At 39.6% G+C, this 11,393-nt stretch overlaps 1 protein-coding gene across 2 annotated transcripts in view; it reads right to left on the bottom strand.

Moving 5' to 3' along the window:
• Positions 1–2,072: 2,072 nt before the first annotated feature.
• The window catches only part of CHN2 (chimerin 2), a 242,672-nt gene continuing 233,351 nt past the window's right edge, over positions 2,073–11,393 (bottom strand). For both annotated transcript variants that reach the window (XM_038740862.1, XM_038740863.1), the window contains 4 exons: positions 9,979–10,056; positions 7,106–7,243; positions 5,575–5,680; positions 2,073–3,807 (listed from right to left, as the gene is read on the bottom strand). In XM_038740862.1, the coding sequence (XP_038596790.1) occupies positions 3,636–3,807; positions 5,575–5,680; positions 7,106–7,243; positions 9,979–10,056 (494 nt within the window). In that variant the 3' untranslated portion in view covers positions 2,073–3,635. The remainder of the gene's footprint in view (positions 3,808–5,574; positions 5,681–7,105; positions 7,244–9,978; positions 10,057–11,393) is intronic.

The following is an 11,393-nucleotide window of genomic DNA, read 5'->3' as shown; positions in this document are numbered from 1 at the left end:
AGCCCACAATGAACTTACAGTCTAGAGGGGAAGACACGTTAATATGAATAAATTAAAGACCAATGTATACATAATTGTGGTACTTGTTAAGTGCATATGGTGTGCCAGGTGGATACTGGGGTGGGGTGGGGTAAGCGCTGGGGTGGATACAAGCAAATTGGGTTGGACACAGTTCCTGTCCCACATGGGGCTCACAGGCTCAATCACCATCTTACAAATGAAGTCACTGAGGCCCAGAGAAGTAAAGTGACTTGCCCAAGGTCACATAGCAGACAAGGGGCAGAGCTGGGATTAGAACCCATGACCTGACTCCCAGGCATGTGCTCTATCCACTACGCCATGCTGCTTCTCCTGAGGTGACTGAGGCACAGAAAAGTGACTTGCCCAAAGTCACATAGCAGACAAGGGGCAGAGCTGGGATTAGAATCCATGACCTTCTAACTCCCAGGCCCACGCTCCATCCACTACACCATGCTGTTATTAAGGTGGTAAAAATGTGCTCTTTGGAGGGCAGTTGTGAGGAACAACTAGTATAAGAATTCTTGTCTTAGATGGAAAATGAAAGATTCTGTATAAATACAAAATAATACAATCAGATCCTTATCTGTAGAACTCCCCATAATACCCTGAGTAAACTGACATGGAAGCTATTATTGAATGAGTCAATACTGGGCTAAATTGAGTTACAGTATATAGATGGTTTTCTTTCTTGATGTTTACCCAGGCTCTTTCTGTAGAGTTATACTTCAATCCATGTATTTAGAGGAAAATCCACTTCAATATTTAGCAAGCTTGTACTGAATTGGCATCATGCCTGTGTCTATTTTATGTATCCAGTAACAGTGTTTCACCAGGTACAATATTTGGGGCTATGGTTCCTAGAAGTTCTTTTTTGTAAAGGAGTGGAAAGAAGGAAAGATGATAGGGTAAAAGAAACAGTTCTGAGTGGGAGAATATATGCATAAATCAGAATGCAGAGGAGAGTGAGAAGCATGCGAGGAGTTGCTGTCAGGCCCACGTTTCATTTCTACAGTCAACAGCTGCTGTTTAAATACTAAACATAGAGGCAAAAATGAGTGTTGTATTGACCACTGAAACAACTCAACAGGGTAGAGGAGGCTGAAAGACCTTTTAACTAAGTGGTGTACGGACCATATTTAAAAATCTCCAAATTGAATATGGAAGTAGAAATCACAGAAACCAAAAAGACCTAATGTTCCAGTATATGTGCAATAATCATGTAAATCCTGTTTTGGGTTACAAAACTGAAACAGTTAAATCTCATTTGAAGTGTGAGACACTTATTTGAAATACCTTATGGCACTGTGATGTAAAACATTAAAAAATTCTGCATCTTTTAAAATCAAAATACCTCCCAATTTCCTGTTGTCTTTCAATAGTATAAGGGCAAGAAGGATTCCAGGCTGATAACAAACCATTGGAACCTGAACAGCAAGTAACTGTAAACATTTTTTAAACTCTATCTCTGAGTTGAATCATAACTTTTCATCATCAACCACAGCATTTATTGAACTCCTACCATATGCAGAGCAATGCAGAGGATGAGGGGGAACTTACAATAGAAGGAAAAGATGGGACCCTGACCCTCGAGGAGGATACATTTGAATAGACTTTCTTTTAATACCACTTTTTCAATCTCTTATTAATTTCCCTGGACTTCATTCATTCAAAATGGGCTGCAAAGTGTTCCTTAGGCAAAACTATTTCCAATTTATTTTTCTAAAACTGATGGTTGTAACCAGTGCCTCAGAAGGTAAAACTTTTACAAATTACTAAAATAACTGCCACATACTATCACTGGTGAGTGTAAAGAAAGGACTGAAGGTAGCAGTGATATAGACTCTGAAGGGGACTAAAAAACTGAAGCTTAATTAATGGGATGAAAGGTTAAGGTTTTAGATTTTTCTTTTCAGGCACAGAATCCTAAGGGGAACGTGTTGAGAGACTTAAGTATCTGATGTCTTGTTTTCAGGGGGCTATGTCAAAATAACTCTTTTGAAATGTTCCAAGAAAATGACATTTGTTGATCACTAAATGACACAAGAGCCTTTTACACATTTAATACTTTTTCCTTCCATGTATAATATTATAAATTACAAAGCATCATTCACTTCACAAAATAAAACCATTTTCAGATCATTTTTATGACATTATCAAGAAATACATGACCTACAACAAATATATCTGTACATTTAAGTGGAACTGTAACAGCAGGAACAAGTGAGATCCATTTAGACACCTGCTGTGCAAACTGGGCCAGTCGGCATAGCCCTTGTGGCTTTGATGAAACAAGAAACGAACAGGTTACCCTTTCAGCTTCAGTTAACTCACTTTTTCATTTCCCACAGTACACTCTTTTCTTTGAAATCATTCAAAGAACAGGATCAGTGAGTGGCTGATCATGTGATTCATGAAGTAAGAGGAAAAATTGGGGATTTAAAAAAATGGCAATCTATTTGCTGGTTTTTAAATATTCTGCCATATTGTGTTTCACCCTTTTGCAGTTTTGGCATGGAAAGGATGATGGACAGGAACAAGTGAGAGTAAAATTTTTAAATTATAAACACTGAAGATTAATTTTGGGGAGGGGTAAACCAAGAATTGGTGAGAATTGAATTTACCAACTTTTTTTACACATTCAAACTTATTTATGAAAAATAACACATTCGACAAAAATATCTGTGCTTTCTGTATACTGTTTCATAAATACAGAAAGGTAACAAAACATAACTTGTCTTTTCCAAAATTCAGGCAATCCAAAGAGGAGTGGGAAAAGTGCTAACTTTGAACACAGCCAGAAACAACCAGTGCCCCAGTCCTATTTTACTTACAAATTGCCATTTTTCAAGGACCATATGGTATGAGAAGACAATCTAAGACTAGAACTCTGGAAATTCACAACATCTTTATGGAAGAAAATAAGTGGCTATTTCAGATCACTTGAAACTGTTTTAAGCATATACAGTGCTGTACAATCAGAATGCCAGGGCTTAATAAGCAAATTGAATAGAAAGCTCAAACACACAAGTGAAATCTCCTTTGACAGCACTGGAAATGACAGAGGTATGACAAGATAATACTGCATTAGTGGTAAAATTTTCAAGATATCACAGCAATAATGCAGGAATCCGTACATAGGACAATAATCAATGCACTGCATTGAGTTCTATTTTGCTAAAATAAAATACCACTTCTGAAGCCAAAGTAAAAATAATTTTTATAATATAGGTTCTATTTAACATTTGACATATAGAATTATGCCTCTGTAGGTGGAAAAATGTATAACTATACAAGCAACTCTACCGATTAAGTTCCCTTTATTTCTGACAGCACTAACATTTAAAGTTCTGTATTTTAATAAGTTAAAGGTACACCCATTTATGAACTGCTCTTCTTTAAAACAAATATACATACAAAGCAAGAGAGAAAAGGCAAAGAGCAGAGAGACATATGTCTATGAGACATAGGTTTTCACACACCTTCTGGCATTCCACCAAAGCAGGGAACTTTTGTCATTTGTTTAGGTGGGGTGGGGGAAGGGTAAAACGTTTTCATTCTTTTACCCTGACTGGCTCAAAACAGACAAAGGCCAGGGAGCTTCTTTCCTCGTTGACTTAAAACAAAACATCTTCGTTTTCTATTAAAATCTGCACAATCAGCTTCTGGTGCCGCATGTCGTTGAGGGTGGCCAAGGTGCTGTCCTCGGGAGGCCTCATTAAGGTGGGCCCAAATACGATTCCGAGGTTTTCAGCATTCATGAAGTTCTCTTTTTCATTCAAGGTGACCCTAAAATAGAGATGCACACACAATGATAAGCAGTGTAGCCTGGTGGAAAGAGCATGGTCCTGGGAGTCAGAAGACCTGGGTTCTAATGCTGGCTCTGCCACTTTCCTGCTGGGTGATCTAAGGCAAGTCACTTTGCCTCTCTGGGCCTCAGTTTTCTCAGCTGTAAAATGAGGATCAAATACCTGTTCTTCCTCCTTCATAGACTATGAGTCCCACGTAAGACAGGGACTGTGTCCAACCTGATTATCTTGTATCTACCCCAGTGCTTAATATACTGCTTGGCACCTAGTAAGTGCTTAACAAATACCACAATTATTATTATTTTTTTTATTAATTAGAAGATTACAAGATCAATATCTCTCCCCCTTCATCACCATAGCCCAGCTAGGCAGTGGGGTGATAAAATATCATTCATTCATTCAGTCATTCATTCAGTCGTATTTATTGAGCACTTACTGTGTGCAAAGCACTGTACTAAGCGCTTGGAAAGTACAATTCGGCAACATATAGAGACAGTCCCTACCCAATGACGGGCTCATAGTCTAGAATGGGGAGACAGACAGCAAAGCAGAACAAGTAGACAGGTGTCAATACCATCAAAATAAATAGAATTATAGATATATATACATCATTAATAAAATTAATAGAGTAATAAATATGGACAAATATACACAAGTGCTGTGGGGAAGGGAAGGGGTTAGGGCAGAGGGAGGGAGTGGGGGTGATGTGGAGGGGAGGAGGAGCAGAGGATAAGGGGAGGCTCAGTCTGGGAAGGCCTCCTGGAGGAGGTAAGCTCTTAGTAGGGCTTTGAAGGGAGGAAGAGAGCTAGTTTGGAGGATGTGTGGAGGAAGGGCATTCCAGGCCAGAGGTAGGACATGGGCCAGGGGTCCCTCAGCATGGGTATGTGTGGGGGAAATGGTGAGGGCAGAGATGGGAGTGGAAAACAGTAAGCCATTCTTAACTATGTCCACAGTGCTTCAGTGGCAGTTAAGCTGTTTTGGAGTTGTTATTCAGAGGGTACTGAGGCAAAGCTTAATACCCTTCCCTGCCTTTTTTCTCTCATTAGGTCATTTGATTGGGTATTTTTTCCCCTTCTGATTGTCCCATCACTGCATAGCAAAGTTAGAAGAGCTGGGTTCAGTTTCCCTCTACCGTGGGAAGAGAGTTGCATTGTTCTAAGTTTAAGAATCTCGGCATGGGGGAGTGGTTGGAAGCTGGCCAGCAGGGAAGCAGGGTGCAATATATTTAGCCTCTTATTTGGAAGTGGGGTTTCCTGTTTGTTGGCGCCTATCCTTATGACCTCGAACCCTACAGCCAAAAGATGAAGGTGCTACCCTGCTAACTCCCCTTTTAGATTAGGTGCTGTCATTACCGAGATACATATGTAACAGCAATTTACCTTTTTTCTAGGCCACATGTATCTTACTGTTAACATTTTTGTTACCTTCTTTAAGTTTTCATATATGCGCCCTACTAAATAATGACTTTTTTTTTTTAGAATTTTAGTAGTTCTGAAATGAAAACAAGGGATTCACAGAAATTGGATTCTCTCTTTTGGTTCAATTAGAAGCATGATACAATTCATTCATTCAGTTATATTTAGTGAATGCTTACTGTGTGCAAAGCACTGTACTAAATACTTGGGAGAGTGCAATATAACGGTAAATAGAAACATCCCCTGCCCACAATATTCTCCAATGTGTGAACACCTTTACTACCTCTACTTAAATGTATACTTGAAAGCAAGGTGTTGAGCTGTCAACTTACTTTTTGAGATGAATCATTAAGTATCTGAGTGTCTCATAATGTGCTGGAGGCAATAACATTAAGACTTCATGAACTGCCTCCAATCGTTCATCTGGATTGGAAATTTCTGTAGAAATAAGGAATAATTTCAGAATTTTATTTTATATAATAATTCCAATGTGCTATCTGAAATGAAACTAATCTTTAAAGGGAACCATAAAATTCAATAAGAATAAAAGACAAGTTGGTAGAAATCTTACAGATAAAAGCTTTAATTTAACATATTCCAGAGGTATTAATTCTATTTTTCAATAATGTACTAATTACCCAACAAACCCCAAATTTAATCATTTATACAGTTGTCAAATTTAAAAATGGAAAGCAGGTACTTAACTTAGCTAAAGATGTCTTTATCCTATATGAGAATTTATTCTTGTATGTAAAGAACTATACTGGGAGTTTAGGGAATGTAGTCCCCAAACCTGAGGAATTTATAATCTCCTGACATCAGTAGGTCACTGTCCTTGAAATATATTCTCTTCCTTAATGAATGTTACTGTTTTTTCTATTTAAGACATAAGCAGACCAGTTCTCCCGTTTGAACTCAAGTGGCTCCAAACAAGACCTTTTCTCTGGAGGGGAAGGCCTCAAGTGTCAGCACAATGTGAGTGGGTGACCACTCTGCTCTCACAGGGGATGGAAGAGGTGAGGCCAGTGTTCCCAAAAGGATGACAAGATCAGTCTTGTTAAGTCCATTTAATGACTGAGTCTTTGCCGTAATTAAGTGGCAGCACTTTCAATAAGCAATCAAGTACAAATTCTTATTTCTTTCAAAGGCTGATTGAAAATAAACTTTGCCTATACAGGCTTTGTCTTTATGTTCAATTCAATCAAGCCTTTAACAGTTAATGCCAAAGTAACCTGGAGATTTGAATTTGATCAGCATAGGCAGCCAAATGAAGTAGTTTAAGTTGTCTGAAAGCAGATTTTGTCAGCTGAATTATCCAGAATATTATTTCATCTCATCTTTTCATTTTGCTAGAGTAAAACAATCAAAGTGCAAGCTATTTACATAGAACATTGTGGCCAAATCTTCCTGGAACCAAGCACGTTCTTTGACCATTTTTTCCCCTCCAGAAACAGAGAGATCAGCCAATCTGAGGGAGCCACGGTTCAAAAACGGAAGGAACACAGATCACTGTATTGAGAATGAGGCTAGAAACATTTCTGCCTATAAACATGGGATTTCTGAAGTGTTTCTTCAAATGGTCACTGGATTTGTCTCCATGAAGATTTGGCATCTATTTCTCAAAGCTCATATTTGGGGCTTATTTGTACTTCAGCTGCTCTCAACTTGCACCAAGATTCACTAGGAGGTGATCCCCAAATTAGCCACAAGTATCTAAATCATGGTGTTGAAAGGCAAATAATCCAATCTTTAGTTTGGTTTTTAGATTTAGTTTTACATATTAAAACTTTTATTTCTTTTGAACACAAAATAATTCATTGTTTTAACCTTTTCTGTGAATTTCAATATATTTTAAATACTTACTTGCTGCATCTATAAACTTGGAATAAGTATCATATGTGATGACAGGAATTGGTAAATCTCTGAAATATAATTTAAGTGCTCCAGTGATAATATTTATGTCTGGATATATGCTGGCAGATATGTCAGCCTTATCACCATCTAAAAAAGACAACAAATCCGTTAATGAGTACAGTAGTGTATACTTCCCCAGGCATAATCTATAGCAGCTTTCCAGATGAGAAGAAAGAGTGCACATACCCAGGACCTGGGTATGGAAGGGATAGGGAGGTGGTGTGGATGAGGTTCTCAGAACAATGTTCGAGGAAAATAAGATGTGTGTGGGAGGCTGATATTCTTTTCTATTCAGTTTCTCATCACCTAGTTTGCTGTGTAATATTGATTACTGACAGACTGAGAAGCAGCATAGGGTAGGCCTGTGAATCCGAAGGTCATGGGTTCTAATCCTGGCTATGCCACTTATCTGCAGTGTGATCTTAGGCAAGTCACTTCATTTCTCTGTGCCTCAGTTACCTCATCTGTTAAATGGGGATTGAGACTGACTCCAACGTGGGACAGGAACTGTGTCCAAACTGATTTTCCTGTTTCTACCCCAGTGCTTAGTACAGTGCCTGGCACATAGTAAGCGCTTAACAGATACCATTATAATTAGCTTGAAAAAAATGGAAAATTTGGGTTTATTGAGTCATCAAATCACATTTGGGCTTAGACTTAAGCATTCATTCAATTATATTTATTGAGGACTTACTGTACGCAAAGCACTGTATTAGGTGCTTGGGAGAGTACAATATAACAACGGAAACATTCCTGCCCACAAGGAGTTCACAGTCTAGTGGAGGAGATGGATATTAAATATCCACAGTGGCTACTCCCTTCTGAACTATCTGCAGAAGTTTGTTCCTTTGATCTTTTGGTCATTTGGCCAGCGATGCAAGCATACCAAGTGCCTTTTACAATGCTTTTACAATGGAAGGGGATTAGGGAACAGAAGCAACGTGGCTCAGTGGAAAGAGCACGGGCTTTGGAGTCAGAGGTCATGGGTTCAAATCCTGCCTCCTCCAATTGTCAGCTGTGTGACTTTGGGCAAGTCACTTAACTTCTCTGTGCCTCAGTTACCTCTGTAGAATGGGGATTAAGACTGTGAGCCCCCCGTGGGACAACCTGATCACCTTGTAACCTCACCAGTGTTTAGAACAGTGCTTGGCACATAGTAAACACTTAACAAATGCCATCATTATTATTCTAACAGCAGGCGCTGATCTGTGTCTCCCTGACTTGCTCCTTTTATTCATCCCCCTCCCAGCCCCTCAGCACTCATGTACGTATCTGTAATGTATTTATATTAATGTCTGTCTCCCCCTTTAGACTGTAAGCTCCTTGTGGGCAGGGAACATGTCTGTTTATTGTTATATTGTACTCTCCCAAGTGCTCAGTACAGTGCTTTGCACACAGTAAGCACTCAATAAATACAACTGAATGAAAGGAATGAATGTGAAGTGCCTGCAGGTGACATCCATCAAGGTTCCTGAATCTTAATGCTAATTTTCCATATTGGAAGGTTTGTCAGGAACATTACCCCCAGACTATAGGAGAACTGGGTACACTGTGTAATAGGAGGAGACCCTGTGTAATAGGCTTGTGCCCCTTTGGCCATCAGGTTTGGCCTGCAGTATAAGAAGCAGCCTGGCATTTCAAATTCACCCATGTCATCTGATTTTGTGACATCCTGAGGCAGTGGATTCCACAGGTTACACAGCAACCAAACATTTCAATAAGAGATTATTTCATTTTTCTATTTGAAAAAGACACAAAAAGAAATCACTGAATCATCCTGCAGGCTGTCAATTAAGTTCTCTCCACCTTGGGTCGGGGGGAGGAGGGGAACCACTTGAATTTTGAAATCTACAGGAGAGCAGTAACTCTTCCTCTTTAGTTATATGACCCTTCAAAGCATTTCCATTGCCATTCTTTGGTTCTTTTCCAGCTCATTTTCTTCCATTTGGTAATCAATTTAACATCATACCACATGCCTTTTTTTTTTAGCCCAAACTTCCACTGTGACATGTAATGAAGACCTAGCATTTCCTTGTGTATTGGGAACAGGAAACAGCATCTCTCAAGAACAAACCAACAGGTATCACTGAGCAGGTACTGCAGGCTAGGTACTGCAAAGCAGGTAAAGGGAACAGTTAGTGCCTAATATGTTTCCTGCCTTTTGAACACCCATTTTCACTTAAGGAAACTATCACAAAGCTTTAACATAGCTACAATTACTCAACAAGGCAGGAAGCAGTCTCACTAGAGATCTATAATTCCAATTAGTCTTAAAATGCATGGGTAGATACTTATCCTACACTTTAAGCTACAATTGGAATTTCAGATCTGTAATATTTTATAAACAACATTACATTTTCCCCCTAACTCACACTTCCAATTTTTTTTCATAAAAATGTGCAAACCCTGACTTGGATTTTCTCAGATGGGAAGTTTTTAAAAATTACTTTTAAGTATCATAAGCACAAGAGAAACAGTGTTAGTGGATACACACTTCCCCTACCTGGCATTTGTGGTATCTGTTTTTAACTCTCAGTGGAAACTGCTAATTTGGATAAAGGTCCCATGAACCATTAAGACCCTGACATGAGATGCCCTCCCTCTTCACACCACCGCAAGGCCTCTTGGTAAAACTTTCAGACTGCTGCAGTTTGTGGCAAAATTAATGTAGCTTAGTGAAGGAAAGAGTGTTCTGGCTGCCAAACTGCTCCAAACTCTCCGAGGTTTAGAAGCATCCCTCACTTTGGATGGAAAATAAACAAAATCATAGGTCAGCCCTAAAAGCAAGGCATGTTTCCACAAGGCTAACAGTTAAAACATACCCCGGTCAAAAGCCATTTTAACATCTTCAATGTGTTCAGTGAACCCCGAGACTCTGTAAAGGCCCTCTGACTTCAGACCTGTAAAGAGAAAAAAAAAAGGCTAGTTTAGTTCCCCACAAAAGTCAATGACAGATTAAAATGCTTTCACACCTAGCACTGGGGTTGGGGGGAGTGGGAGTGAAAATTTAAGTGCTTAGAACAGTGCTTGGTACATAGTAAGCGCTTAACAAGTACCATTATTATTATTATCTAAATAAAGCTCATTTTTCTTTGTGGAAGTGTTATTGGGAATATTTTGATTTTCTGTTGTTTCTGGACAGCCTGTGATAAGCTAAATCGATCAACTGTATTTACTAAATACTTACTATGTGCAGAGCACTGTACTGAGCTTTTGGGGAGAGTATAATACCACAGAATTAGCAGACATGTTCCCTGCCCATAATGAGTTTACAGTCTAGAGCAGGAGACAGACCTGAATATGAATAACTAATTTATGTTTTATAATTTAAAGATATGTACATAAGTGCTGTGGCGTTGGGAGTGGGGCGAATATCATATGTCCAAAGTTCACAGATTGAAGGGCATAGATGGAAGCACAAGGGAAAACGAGCCAGGGAAAAGAGGGCTTAATCTCCGAAGACCTCTTGGAGGAGATGTGACCTTACTAATGCTTTGATGGGGGAGAGAGTGGTGGTTTGATGTACATGGAGAGGGAGGGAGTTCCAGGATAGGGGGAGGACGTGGGAAAGAAGTCGGTGGTAAGATAGATGTGCTCTGCACACAGTAAGCACTCAATACAATTAAATGAATGAATAAATGAGATCGGGGCACAGTGAGTTGGCCGGCTCAAGAGGACCGGAGTGTGAGGGCTGGGTTATAGGAGGAAATCAGTAAGGTGAGGTAGGAGGGGGAAAGCTGATTGAGTTCTTTGAAGCCATTGGTACGGAGTTTGATGCAGAGGTGGATGGGCAGCCATTGAAGGTGCTTGAGGAGTGGGGAGACATGGACTGAACTTTTTTTGTTGATAAGCGATCTGCGCAACAGAGTGAAGTATGGATTGGAATGGGGAGAGACAAGAGGCAGGGAGGTGAGCAAGGAGGCTTATACAGTAATCAAGGTGGTATAGACTCAGTGCTTGGATTACCATGGTAGCAGTTTGGATGGAGAGGAAAGAGCAGATTTTGGTGATGTTTAGAAGGTTGAACTGACAGGATTTAGTGACAGATTGAATATGTGGGTTGATGAGAGAGATGAGCTGAGGATAATGCCAAGGTTACAGGCTTGTGAGACAGGAAGGTTAGTGGTGTTTTCTATAGTGATGAGAAAGATGGGGAAGGACGGGGTTAGGGTGAGGTGTCGGCAAGACGTCCAAGTAGATATGTCTTGAAGGCAGGAAGAAATGCTAAAAAAATAAG

The sequence above is a fragment of the Tachyglossus aculeatus genome, chromosome 2, assembly GCF_015852505.1.
Source record: "Tachyglossus aculeatus isolate mTacAcu1 chromosome 2, mTacAcu1.pri, whole genome shotgun sequence".
NCBI classification, from domain to species: Eukaryota; Metazoa; Chordata; class Mammalia; order Monotremata; family Tachyglossidae; genus Tachyglossus; species Tachyglossus aculeatus.
This window is presented reverse-complemented; position numbering and strand designations above follow the sequence as displayed.